General features: G+C 55.4%; 1 protein-coding gene across 3 annotated transcripts in view; it reads left to right on the top strand.

The window, feature by feature from the left end:
- Window positions 1-14,255, top strand: part of SDK2 (sidekick cell adhesion molecule 2) — a 261,245-nt gene that overhangs the window by 156,455 nt on the left and 90,535 nt on the right. For all 3 annotated transcript variants that reach the window (XM_065909896.1, XM_065909895.1, XM_065909894.1), the window contains exons 4-5: window positions 3,875-4,022; window positions 10,521-10,654. In XM_065909896.1, coding sequence (XP_065765968.1) covers window positions 3,875-4,022; window positions 10,521-10,654 — 282 coding nt within the window. The remainder of the gene's footprint in view (window positions 1-3,874; window positions 4,023-10,520; window positions 10,655-14,255) is intronic.

Raw genomic sequence — 14,255 nt, 5'->3', positions numbered from 1 at the left:
TAAGCAGCCCCCTTGCAGCTGGTGTTAGGGACGCCTGTGCCCTGGGTCCCATGGGCAGAGACAAGGGGCTCCCTGGGCAGACCTAGGAAGCCCACTGGGCAAAGTGAGTGGAGGGAACCAGGAGGGTTCTGGGGGTCTCGGAGCCAGTAGTGAGGGGAGATGGTTGTGAGAGGGAAAGGTGGATGGGAGCAGCAGCGGCAAGACTTGGAGCGAGGTCAGATCTGCCTTTCCTTCACCTGTCCATCCGGCCATATGTACATACAGTCACCATCCCTCCACCCCTCACTTCCTCCCTCCATCCATCCATCCACTCATGCATCTGTTCAACCATCCATCCATGGCACAAACCCACCAGCCTACCCCATCGGCATTTTTAAATTCTAACTAGCCCTTCTCTCCTACCTCCTAGTCTTCACACACTCTCTTCCTCCTGGACTTTTACTACGGCCAACCACACAGACACACACACGTGTGTGGCTATCACCTACCCTTTATGTATCTCCACTTTAAAGAGCCTCCCCCCAGCCTGCCTCGGTGGCTCAGTAGTAAAGGACACGCCTGCCCAGTGCAGGGGACGCAGGTTCAATCCCTGGCCCAGGAGGGTCCCACATGCCTCAGAGCAACTCCCACACGCCCTAGAGCCCCTGCTCCTCAACAAGAGAAGCCACAGCCGCGAGAAGCTAGAGAGGAGCTCCCGCTCCCTGCAGCTAGAGGAAAGCCCACCCCGCAACGAAGACCCAGCACAGCCAAAAACCAAAAATAAATCATTTTTTAAAAAAAGCCTCACCCCACCTCCCAGTCTGAAGTAGATAAAGCAGATTTTCTCTGATGCCCCCTCTCATAGAAAAACCCTGTTTCTCTGTCCTAACTGTTGTCACAATGTCACTGCGTGGCTCTCGGATGATTTTCATGTGCCTGCTCCCCTAACCCTACATAAGTTCCGCAGAGGCAGAGACCAGGGCTTTCTTCAGCACCTGTCGCAGAGCCTGCCTGACCCATGGAGGGGACTCAGTAAAGAGTCGTTGCATGACAGTACTAGCTGACTTTTTTATTTTTTTATTTTATTTGGGTGACTTTTTAAATATGTATTTATTTGACTGCACTGGGTATTAGTTACAGCATATGGGACCTTTAGTTGCAGTATGTGGGATCTAGTTCCCTGACCAGGGATTGAACCCGGGCCCCCTGCTTTGGGAGCCAGGAGTCTTAGCCTCTGGACCACCAGGGAAGTCCCGGTATTTGATGAGTTTAGAGAGAAACTACTGTGTGCAGAGTATGGGGCCAGATATCTTAGAGGGATTTCCTCATGAATGTAATTAAATAGAACTGCCTCATGAAGATTTCAGTGTAGCAGAAGGAGATAAAGAAGGTGTATGAAAAAGTTGAATGCAGGGGCTAAGTCGTGGAGGAGGTGAGGGCATGCAAAGATGGGGCAAGTCTGGACGCTGGCCGGCCCCGCCCTAACTGCTCAAACTGGATAAGCCCCTCTATCTCCATGAGCTTTAATTTCCTCACTGACGAAATGGAGCTAATAAAACCCGAGAGAGAAGAAAGAAACACTATTACCATGAAATTGCTTTAAATTGTTCAAATATATCTTCAGAGTTCTGTGAAAAGTTTTTTAAATAGATAAAATTATTGTGAGGACTGAAATCAATGTGATTTATTGATGCAATTTTTTTATAGACAGAGCCAAGTAGTAGAAATTAGTAAACAACTAAAAGATGCACATTTAGGAAAATTGAGCTCTGTGGTATTATCACGCAGATGAAATGAAACAATCCACGTGAAGTCCAACTAGACAGAGACCTGATGTAGGGCCAGCAACTATTTGGGTGGCAGGGGGTAATCTTTGTTGGAGAGGTTGATGTTAAAGCTGTGAAAAATGTGCAGGATTCCAATATTTTGATACAATGACTATTAAATGCAGTTTTAGAAACACTTTAATATACTCTTCCTGTCTCTATGGCTACATAACAGATCAACCCCAGACATCATGCTCTGCTCAGTCACTCAGTCATGTCCAACTCTTCGCCACCCCATGGACTGCAGTCTGCCAGGCTCCTCTGTCCATGGGGTTGTCCAGGCAAGAATACTGGAAGGGTTTGCAATTTCCCCCTCCAGGGGGTGGGCCGCAATCATTTGTCTTGCTCACAGATTCTGTGAGTCTGGACAGAACCTGGTGGGAACAGCTTCTCTCTGCTGTTTGATGACTGAGGTCTCCACTAGAAGACCCAAAGGCTGGGGGCTGAAATTATCTGAGGGCTCACATGTTCAGTCACACATCCAGTGTTGATGCTGGCTGTCGTCTGGGACCTTGGATCCTCTGCACAAAAGCTGTTCCTCTATCCGTGTGGGCTAGGTTGAGTTCCCTTACACCATGTCAGCAGGATTCCAAGCAGGAGTGTCCAGAGAGCCAGGTGGAAGCTATATCCTTCTGATGACCTAGCCTTGAAAGTCACATTATCATCCCTTCCGGCATATTCTACCGGTATACTCACAAATCCCTCAGATTCAAGGGGAGGGGACATAGCCCCCATCTCTCAGTGGGAGAAGTGTCCATCACAATGTAAGAGGAACATGTTGGATGGGAAGTAAATATTGATGCAAGCATCGTTTTTTTTAAATTGAAATATAATTGTACAATATTATATTAGTTTCAGATGTACAGCAAAGTTATTCTGTTTATATACATACATATATATATATGTATATGTATATATATATACATATATATATACACACACATATATGGGCTTCCCTGGTAGCTCAGATGGTAAAGCCTTCAATGCAGGAGACCCTGGTTCAATTCCTGGATTGGGAATATTCCCTGGAGAAGAGCGTGGCAACTCACTCCAGTATTCTTGCCTGGAGAATCCTGTGGACAGAGGAGCCTGGTGGGCTACAGTCCATGGGGTCGAGAAGAGTTGGACACGACTGAACAATTAAGCACAGCACAGCTGTGTGTGTGTGTGTGTGTATATATAAGGCTTCCCATGTGGCTCAGTGGTAGAGAATCCACCTGCAATATAGGAGATGCAGTGCAGGTTCAGTCCTAGGTCAGGAAGGTCCCGAGGAGAAGGAAATGGCAACCCACTCCAGCATCTTGCCTGGGAAACCCCATGGACAGAGGAGCCTGGCGGGCTACAGTCCTTGGGGTCGCAAAGAGTGGGACACGACTCATGACTGAGCACAGCGTAAACACACATCATCTTTTTTTGAAATAAAAAGCCTCTGCTCTTAGAGTCGGAGCCCACCCTGACCCCAGCAGGCCGGTGGGCAATCAAAGCTTTCCCACCTCATCTCCGCTGCTCTCCTCCGGGCTGATGGGACCCATGGTCCCCGCTCTGTCTGCCGATGGGGCAGACACGCTTCTAAAAGAGCGACATGGTGTTGTGTGAACACGTGTGTGCAGGCTCACAGGCCGCACCCGAGGGTCCGGGAGGCTGGCCCCAGCAGCGCCTTTCACCCCACGCCTAAGCACAGGGCAGGGGACCAGGGACAGACTCCGGGGTCTGAGTTCAAATCCTGCCCCTGCCCCACCCCAGCCACGCACGTGCTTTTGGACACGTCAACCAGCCTGTTTCAGGAGGTTTTGTCTTTTCCATTGTAAACTGTTTGAAACAATGACTCATGGCTGCTGAATGAATCCATTGGTTCGCGGACATACAGATGTGAGTGGATATAAAGCCCAAAGCACAAAGCAGAGCGCGCCGTCCTGAGGGAGGGGGTGATGGGGCCACGGGAGGAGGTCCAAGCGGGCGGCCGTTCCCGCAATTTCCTTGCGCTCCCAGCGCCCCCCACCCAGGAGCCGGGCAGTCTGGGTTGCTGACCCCCGGTCGCTGACCCCTACGTGTGCTCTTCCGTCCCACAGACATGGGCAGCTTCGAGGAAGGCGAGAAACACCAGAGCGTCTCCCACGGAGAGGCCGCCGTCATCCGCGCCCCGCGCATCTCCAGCTTCCCGCGGCCGCAGGTGACCTGGTTTCGGGACGGCCGCAAGATCCCGCCCAGCAGCCGCATGTGAGCGTCCCCCTCCCGACCCCCGGGGGCGGGTGTGAGAAGCCAGCCCCGCCCGGGAGCGGAGACCGGGGCCACACGGAGCCCCCAGACGCGGAGGACGCAGGGTCCTTCCCACTCGGGTGGAGCCAGGCGGGGGACGTCCCCACGGAGCGCAGCCGGGTTCCCAGGGGCCTTTCTGGGAAACCCCGGGCCGAGACTTGGAACTAGGACCGCTCTCGGCCTTCCTGGGGAATCCCAGGGTGTTGGCCTCTGTCTCAGCTGGAGAATAGTTCTGCCCCTCAGAGCACTCCAAAAGCTCAAGTTGGCAGAGACAGAGGCTCCGTCCCCGTGGCTCCAGGCCAGGGTTCGGGGCACACGGGCAGGCGCTGGCATCTCCCGGGCAGGGCGGACGGCGCTGGGCGTTTCTGCCCGGCGGGCGGGTGTGTCTGGGAGTCCATCGGGCGAGGCTGTGTGTTCCGGCTGCGGGGAGGAGGGGAGGCCCGGGGAGGCCTGGCAGGGAGAGGAACACACGGTCCTTTCAGCGCTAACAAGGGCCCTTCTGTGTAGCCCAGGTCAGGGGTGGTGGCCGCCGGGCTTGTGGGCAGAGGGACGGAGCCGACACCTCCCCAGAGAGCGGGTGAGGGGTCAAGGGTGGGACGCAGCTGCCCTCCTGACCCCCGGGGAGACAGCCAGCGGAGGCGTTCCTCTTTAGGACTCCCACTCTCCCCTGCTCCCAGCAGAGGAGGAAGGCCACCCTTGCCCTGGACCACGGGGGAGGCAGGCCCACTGTGGGCGGAGCCTGTCCAGCCTCTGTAGAAAGTGCCAGCGGAGATGGCCAGTTCTTGCCCTCGGGGAGCATGAGATGTTATAATCGTGTAACATAGTAACATCCCGGCAACAACGTGGCTGTTCGGAGCACCTGCCTGTCCTCCAGCCTCCAATATGCACAGCCCCCATCACCCTCTGCTCCAGGACAGACACGCACCTCCCGGGGAGAGGTGCTCTGCCTCGGTGCCTTTTTGGTCCCCAGAATGCACATTCAGGAAATATTTGTTGAATGAATGACCCGCATGAGAACCTTATGAGGCTGCTGATTTTATCCCCATTTTACAGACGGTAAAGTGAAGGCCCCCAGAGCTTAACTGCTCCGCCAAATCTCAAGCAACTGGTTCCAGGTTTGCCGACTTCAGAATCAGGGTCTTTTTTGTATAATGGTTTCAGTGTCTTTTTTAAAATACGTATGTGAAGTGAAAGTCGCTCAGTCGTGTCTGACTGTTTGTGACCCCGTGGACTATACAGTCCGTGGAGTTCTCCAGGCTAGAATACTGGAGTGGGTTGCCTTTCCCTTCTCCAGGGGATCTTGCCAACCCAGGGGTTGAACCCAGGTCTCCCACATTGCGGGTGGATTCTTTACAAGCTGAGCCACTAGTGAAGCCCAAGAACAGTGAAGTGGGTAGCCTAGCCCTCCTCCAGCGGGTCTTCCAGACCCAGGAATCAAACTGGGGTCTCCTTCCTTGCAGGCAGATTCTTTGCCAGCTGAGCTGTGAGGGAAGCCCAGATATGTATGTATTTGTGTATTTTGGCTGTGCTGGGTCTTCATCGCTACACACAGGTTTTCTCTAGTTGCGGGGATTGGAGGCTACTCTCTGGTTGCAGTGAGAGGGCTTCCCATCGCGATGGCTTCTCTTGTTGCCCAGCCTGGGCTCTAAAGACACCGTCTTCAGTCGTTGCAGCTCGCGGGCTCAGAGGCTGCAGCACACGGGCCTAGTTGCTCCGTGGCATGGGGGATCCTCCCAGACCAGGGACTGAGCCCGTTTCTCCAGCATTGCCAGGCACACTCGTAACCAGTGGACCACCAGAATCAAGATCGTTAATTCTCTTTTGTGTGGAGATTATTTGAGAGCAGGGACAAAGACATGGGGGCTAAACAGGATAAAGTGATTGCACTTGTGGAAAATTGATCTGGTGATTCTCAACCTGGCTACCATCTGAGATCATTTGGCACCATTTAAAATACATTGATCTTTCGATTCTGCCCCTCACATGCTCTGATTGCACTGAAACAGTGTGTGTGTACCTAGACGTCGGGATTTCTAAAAGCTCCCCGGTGATTCCAGCACGCAGCCACAGCTGAGGACCACTGTCCTGGAATGCGTCTGATACCTCCAGGTACAAGATGCTGCAAAAGAAGTGATCCCAATGGCCTGATGCGATAAGCATGCATCATTCACATCAGCAGACTGGTGAGCTTGGCCTGGCTCTCTCGCTTGGTCGGGGCTGGCTGATGAGAATGTCTGCGTGAGTCCACTCTGCCCCGCTTGTCCCAGCCTCCAGCCCGCCGGCCCTAACATCTCCTCCCGGCAGTCGCAGGAGAAGCAAAGTCAGGGTTCTGCTAACATCCCATTGGTCAATGCAAGTTACGTGGTAGAACTCAGCCCAAGACGCAGGGAAATTAACTCTGCACTTGAGAGGACTAGAGAGTCACCCGGTGGAGCTGCTGCTACAGAGCTGGTGATGACTCGGGGGGGAAACCCCATGTTCACAGGTGGACTCGTGCTGTGTGTGAGGACCAGGCTCCCGTAGGCCTAATGAAAGTTCAGTAAAAGCAGCGAGTGAGGACCGTTAACACAGAAACCAAGGTTGAGTCGCAGGAGGGGGATCGCCCTGCCACACGGGTGCTGAGACAGGCAGCAAGTCCCAGCCCCTTCCCGACTCCCTTTTCTGAGCCGACCTCCTGGGCCCTCGCTGTATCGGTGATGGTGTCCTGCAAGCCAGCCGGCTGGGAGTGGCTGCAGGGATACTGTGCTAAGGAGGACCCCGAGGGCTCAGACTCGGGGATTACGCCTTCATGGGTGAGCCACGTGCAGCATGGCCGCCGGGGGGGCCGAGTGGACATCTGTCTCCGGGGTTTGAAGCATTAGATGCAGCTCTTTCTGCAACCTCACTCTCATCACCCCTTTCCTGACAGCGTCCCACCTCCTCTGGCCGTTCCTGGCTTCTGCCATCCCCGCCCCCCCTTTTCTTTCCCAACAGTCACTGTCACCAGGACAGAATGCCCTCAGGTTGTGTGCGCGCACACACACACGCACACACACACACACACACCTTCCTGGTCACGCCCACCCCCTCCAGCCCTCCTACCAAACACGCATGAGGACACAGGGCATTTTTATCTCAGCAATTACAGCAGATTAATATTCATAGCCCAGAGGAAAGGCCCCTGGAAACAAATCCTCCGGTGTCTGTTTGTTGGAGATACGCATCTGATGAGCACTATCCGCCGTCGGGGCGCAGGGGGCTGCGCTATCTACAGAGGACGGCGCTCCCTCCCTGGCAGAAGCAGAGATTAGCAGCCGCCCCCCACCACCCCTTCCTTGATATTCATTGTTAAAAAGGAGACAAGATTCCTAACAAAGATGCATGCTGAGGGTTTGGGGCAGGTTCTGGGGTGATTCATTTTACTCTTAATTAAATTATCAATTGCCCCCCTCCCCCCAGAGCTGGGGAAAAAAAAGGCTGGCTTCATGAGAGGGAGTGGAAGGTGGGAAGGACTTGGGCCAATCAGAAAAGCGGAACAGACCTAAGAAATTGAACCAGAGGATTGTGGCTGAAGAACCTAACCCAGCCTCTGCTGAGAGGGGAGCCCTGCAAGAATCCTGGCAGCCTCCTTCAGCGTGGGCACCCCTGGGCGAGCCGACTGGAAGCCCTCCTGAGTGTGGCAGGGAGCTGGTGCACTTCGGAAGTGAGCGACAGGGTCGTGCCGGAAGCATCTGTCGAGGGGATGGTCATCCTGCTGAAGGCTGTGAGCCCAGGGACCTTTCTTATTAGCCTCCTGCTGAGGACAGACGGAGGGCAAGTCAACAGGCCGCTGGCCCCTCACTGCCCTCTGCTCACCCCGCTCACTGGGAACTCGAACCCAGGCCCCAGGGGTCCCGGACACAGTGCTCTCCTCCAGAACCAGCAGAGCCCCTCTGACTCACAGACAGACAGACAGACAGACCCCCAGACCCAGGGACTTAGCGCCATGGAAGTTTGTTTCCCGCCAACTTAAAGAGCTTTAGGGCTTCCCTAGAGGCTCAGATGGTGAAGAATCTGCCCGCGATGCAGGAGACCCAGGCTCAGCCCCGGGGTTGGGAAGATCCCCTGGAGAAGGGAATGGCTACCCACTCCAGTGTTCTTGCCTGGGTAATCCCATGGACAGAGGAGCCTGGTGGGCTACAGTCCATGCGGACGCAAAGAGTCGGACACGACTGAGCGACTTCACTTTCACTTCCTTTTCTCACCCTAAGAAGGGGCTGAGGGGGACGTGTGAACTCCAGAAGGCTGTGTCACAGGCAGGCTGTGGCTTTTGAATCACCCTAAACAGATTCAGGATTAGGCAGCCTCCCTCCCCCACAGCCTTCACCCACCTCCACAAGCTGCATTAAAGGACCAGGGTCCCTGCAGGAGATTCCCACGTGAGGACATGGTCACCATCCCTGTCCCACTGTGTTGACGGTAAAATATTTTAGCCCGGCTCTGTCCTCATGCCCATCACCTCATTTGTTGTTCAGTCGCTCAGTCGTGTCTGACTCTTTGCGACCCCATGGACTGCAGCATGCCAGGCTTCCCTGTCCTTCACCATCTCCCAGAGCTTGCGGAAACTCACATCCATTGAGTGGATGATGCCATCCAACCATCTTATCCTCTGTCGTCCCCTTCTCCTTTTGCCTTCCGTCTTTCCCAGCATCAGGGTCTTTTCCAGTAAGTCAGCTCTTCACATCAGGTGATCAAAATATTGGAGCTTCAGCTTCAGCATCAGTCCTTCCAATGACTATTCAGGGTTGACTTCCTTTAGGATTGCTGCTGCTGCTGCTAAGTCACTTCAGTCGTGTCCGACTCTGTGCGACCCCATAGACAGCAGCCCACTAGGCCCCCCCGTCCCTGAGATTCTCCAGGCAAGAACACTGGAGTGGGTTGCCATTTCCTTCTCCAATGCATGAAAGTGAAAAGTGAAAGTGAAGTCGCTCAGTCGTGTCTGAATCTTAGCGACCTCATGGACTGCAGCCTACCAGGCTCCTCCGTCCGTGGGATTTTCCAAGGAAGAGTACTGGAGTGGGGTGCCATTGCCTTCTCAGTCCTTGAGGATTAATTAGCTGGAGGTAAAAAGACCTCTTCAGGGAAAAAAAAATAAAGGACGTCATTAGGGTTCCCAGGAATTGGAGAGGAAGGCTTTGTCTTCCTATTTCCTGGAGCTCAGCAGGCAATATAAGACCCAGCACTGGAATCCCAAAAGCCAGGATAAGGGGGGACCCCGGCCCAGCCTGGCTGGGAAGACCAAGCTAGAGAGGCGGTCACAGGGATGTTTATTTGAGAGCCCGTTTAAAAGTCTGTCACATTCACCTAATGGGAGAATCTGAAAAGAATTCAACTGGATCTGTCCTTGTTAAACTAACATTAAGGATGTTTAACAGCTGTCTCGGGCATATCACATTAAAATCCGGAGATAGACTCGACAAACTAATGGTGTTGCTCATCATCAAGAGGATGGGTGAGAGGAGGTGCTGGGCAGAGCCGGCCGGGCAGGGGTCCTGCCCCCACACCCGGAGGGTGCCCAGCTTCCGCCTGGACAAGCCCTTCGCCCGACCTGTGGCCGTGGGGGCCGAGGGGCTACGTGACAGGGTCCCGGCAGCAGGAGCCAGACTGGCAGCAAACCACCCATGTCTGCGCCCCGCTGCCCAGCCGGTTTCCCTTTTCCCTCTCAACCAGCCCTGACAGCCCCTTATTGGCTGGATTCAGGGAAAGCAAATGGAGGGGCTTCCCTGGTGGTTCAGATGGTAAAGAATCTGCCTGTGATGCTAGGAGACCCGGGTTTGATCCCTGGGTCAGGAAGACCTCCTGGAGAAGGGAATGGCTACCCACTCCAGTATTCTTGCCTGGAAAATCCCATGGACAGAGGAGCCTGATCGGCTACAGTCCATGGGATCTCAAAGAGGCAGACACGACTGAGCGACTAACACTTTCACTTCCTTTTTTCACCCTAGGAGGGGGCTGAGAGGGACGTGTGAACCCCAGAAGGCTGTGGCACAGGCAGGCTGTGGCTTTTGAATCAACCTAAGCAGATTCGGGATTAGGCTAAGGCAGAGATTCTGGAATGGGTCTGCTCATTTCTAAGTGTATAATCATCTCTCATGATTCAGTCATTCTGGGGAATGAATTTCTTCAGTTCTGGACCCTCCGGGTACAGCAGTGACCCGAAAGGGTAGAATTCTGGGGGAGCTCTGGCCCCTAGCTAGGCCTGGGCTGGACGCAGAGAAGCGTCGCCTGGACAGTCTCAGGCCCCTGGACATGCTCTGTGTCTGGTCCCCAGCGCTGCGAAGAAGTGGGATTCTCTGCAAACTAATTCTGGCTGGAGTTCAGGCAGCCAGTGGTTCCAGGGGTGGGCTGGAGGAGGGGCTCTTGGGCGCCTAGCTTCCTGTCCCGGCTGGCATCGCGTCCCTGGAGGCCCGCCCGTCAGAGGAGCCCTTTTCTGCTTCCCAGAGCCATCACCCTGGAGAACACCCTTGTCATCCTGTCGACCGTGGCACCCGACGCGGGCCGCTACTACGTACAGGCTGTTAACGACAAGAACGGAGACAACAAGACCAGCCAGCCCATCACTCTCGCTGTAGAGAGTAAGTCAGCGGCGGGGCCCGGACCGGCGGGGAGGCGCGTCATTAAATCTTGGGAATGGGGCTCCCGAGGCTCGTGGGGAAGATGGAATGGCGCGGACAGGGGAGGCTGGGAAAGGAAGGGGAGGAGCCATCCCGAGGAGGAGGAGTCCCAGCTGCAGTGGAAGCGGGAGCCGGCGAACCAGGAGGGGGCTGAACTCCGGACTCCATCCCCATGAGTCTGAGATCGTATCAGGAGCGGGGACATTTAGCTTGGCCGTTAGCGGGGCCCCCTGGACACCCGGGGAAGGCATGAAATGTTGGGGAAAGTGTGTGCATGAGAGGATTGCAGCCACACCCGGGGAAGGCATGAAATGTTGGGGAAAGTGTGTGCATGAGAGGATTACAGCCACCCCTGGGGTTCAGGTGCCAGTGGGGAGAGCTGAGCAGGAGCCGGGAAGCTCGTTTTTAAAGAAGTGCGCTGACTGCCTGCACTCAGCTGGCACGTAAAAGGCACCACTTGCAGTTGGAGCCGAGCCATTCTCCCTGGTGGGAACACAGGCTTTCTGCCCAGGCTCCTGCCTCAAAGTGCCGCTGTCCATCGGCGGAGACTGCCCCCCACCCTGGAGGAGAGAGGCAAGCCTCTCCTCAGTGGCAGAGTGCAGAGGGGAGCAAATGGAAAGGGTGACTCCTTGAGTCTCCTTGACGGAGAAGCGTTTGTCCAGCTGAGACTGAAGGCAGGTTTCCGGGCCTTGATGGAGATGCCTTTGGGGCGGGGGGACGTTCTTCCCAGCCCCGCTCCCCGCCCCCCAACGCACCATCCTCGGGAGGCAGAGGAGGTGGGGAGTCGCCGAGTCCGTGGGACGGGGCCAGAGCTTCCTGCAGCGACCCAGCGCCATGCCGCCTGTGGGAGCCAGATGTTCACGTCCTTCACATCTGCACAACTGCTGCTCCACAGCCAGCTCATTTATCATCCACGGTCCCGCGGGGACGTCCCCGCCAGCAGCATGAGAAGGGTGCCAGCCAGCACAGGACCTTCCCGTGTCCTTCCTCTGATCCCAGCCTCTGTCTTCCGGGGCCCAGAAAGCCCAGTTGTTGAGGATGAGTCACTAAGACGTGTCTTTTGCGACCTCAAGGACTGTCGTCCTCCAGGCTCCTCTGTCTGTGGGATGCTCCAGGCAAGGATACTGGAGTGGGTTGCCATTTCCTCCTCCAGGGGATCTTCTTGACCCAGGGAGAGAACCCGCATCTCCTGCATTGGCAGGTGGATTCTTTACCATCAAACCACTTGGGAAGTTGCAGAAAGCCCAAAACATTCCCCAGTCCCGACCTGCCCGCGCCTGGGCCTTCTGGCACCTCCAGAACCCCTTCCCATATATGCAGTGACCCCCTCCCCCAGACCAGGCTCCTGTCTGTCGAGAAAGAGACCTGGATGCAAGGAGCAGAGTTCCAGTCTGCATGCTGACCTATGAGGGTCACAGGTGTGACCTCTGACATTGACCTGAGCCAGGGTCTCACTCATCTTGGCATCCTGGGGGCCCTGCCCACAGTCTGGGGCTGCTGTTTCTATGGGAAAAGGAACCATCAGAGGGGGTGTTTTTCCCCATGTATTTTCCAGCGCTTTGAATACCTGGAGTCTTAATGGAATCGAGTCATTTGGTCCGAGTCAAGGTCAGGCTTCTTCCTGAGTGGCTCAGTTGACTCTGAGACAGAGGTTGGAGCCTCCCTCCCCCGACTCTGCTCTGCCTCCCTCCCTCAGCACCCAGCCTCCTCCCGGGCAACCCAGGATGGTGGTGCTCCCTCCCCCAGCCCTCCGGCGGGCCCCCATGTCTGCCCGAGCCTCCCCCACACCATTGTCTGTTTCTCCCACCCGGTCGCCCCTCGCCCCCTGCTCTCAGGATTTGTACCAGATTGAGTGCAGAATCAGCTGATTTTCAGCTAATTTCTCCTCCCACGAGTGACTGCACTTCAAATCCTGGTGCTTGTCGCTGACACAAATCCCCCAGCTGCCGGCCTGCCAGCCAATTTCCTGGGAGCAATTGCGACTTCGCCCACCGCCAGCAGCGTCTCCCTCATCTGTCTCGCCCTCCGCTCCCCGCCCCCGCCCCTCACCCCATCTCTGCTCAGGGCAGGCAGCCTCTTCGCATCCCTCATCCCTCGGGAAACATCCATGCTCTTTGGAGATGGAGGCTGAGAGGGCAAAGGCCAGTGATCCCCAGAGTTGCGCCCTGCCCAGGTGTCAGCCAGCAGGTGACCTCACCCGGACCACCACAGCTCTTGACAAGTTCGTACCTGGCTGGTGGTCCCAATGGGTGGTGATCAGAGTTGCACCATGCAATGGAATTATAACATGAGCCACATATGCAATTTAAAATTTGCCAGTAGCTCACTATTTCAGAAGGAAAAAGGAATTGGCGAAATTAATTACACTTTATTTAACCCAACATATCCAAAATATTATCAGCTGAATGTACAATCAAGGTAGAAAATATTAATGAGATACTTTACACTGGGTTTTTTTTTAAGTCTTTGAAAATCCGTGTGTATTTTACACTTAAAGCACATCTCCTCAAATTTGGATGCTGGATTTTCATCTGGAATACGTGATCTGTATTTAGATTTCATAAAATGTGCAGCTGGAAAGGTGGAATCAGAAGCCCAAGTTGTTCTATACATACTTAGAAGTGTTCTAATAACTGACTCGGGGATCTGCTTTTAATCAAGTGTAAATTAGGTAAAATTCAGTCCCATTCCATAGGGACATCGGTCACTCGAGAGCTCGTGGCCACCTGTGGTTCTCCCCCCGCCCCCACCCCGCGGGGGCAGGTCGGCCCTGGGCTTGTGGACAGCTGGAAGCCGGCCCCGGGGAGAGGGCAGCTTGTCTCCCTGCCCTCCACCCGTCTGACCTGTGACCCAGTCACGTGGTCCCCGAGACACAGTTTCCTCACCTGTAACGGGAGGCATGTGGCAAAGCACAGGCTTCCCCGATGGCTCAGTGGGTAAAGAACCCGTATGCAATGCAGGAGACGAGAGAGACGGGTTCGATCCCTGGGTTGGAAGGGTCCCCTGGAGGAGGAAATAGCAGCCTGCTGTGTTATTCTTGCCTGGAAAATCCCATGGACAGAGGAGCCCGGTAGGCTACAGTCCACGGGGTCGCAAAGAGTCGGACACGGCTGAGCGACTAAGCATGCACGCGCTCAGCACCCACTGCACCTGTTATCCAAACTGTCCTGGGGCAGCTGGCTGAGACCCAGCTTCACCCCTGAGTGGGGACCCCCAAGCTTCCTCCTGTCCTGGGGCCCCACCCACATCACGAGCTCACCTGGGAGATGCCGGCGCCTGCTCTGCTGTGCCTGCAGCTTTTCCAGGTGATCCTTGGGGCCCCATTCACGCCACTGTCCAGAGCTGACACCCTGCATCCTGTGCCTGAGCACGGCTAGACTGCCCCCCACCCCTGGCCGGCCTCCCCGAGACCCAGAGTTGGCCCAGCCCCCCACCCTCGGCAGAGAGCCCCTAACAGTCAGGTGTGTCCTCCCAGGGCAGGTCCCCCCCGGCGGTCCCTCTGCTTTCCCGTCACACCGAGAGCCTCCCTTTCCACCGCTCCCATGGGCCGGGCACCGTTCAG

This window comes from Muntiacus reevesi, chromosome 18 (assembly GCF_963930625.1).
Source record: "Muntiacus reevesi chromosome 18, mMunRee1.1, whole genome shotgun sequence".
Classification (NCBI taxonomy): domain Eukaryota; kingdom Metazoa; phylum Chordata; class Mammalia; order Artiodactyla; family Cervidae; genus Muntiacus; species Muntiacus reevesi.
This window is presented reverse-complemented; position numbering and strand designations above follow the sequence as displayed.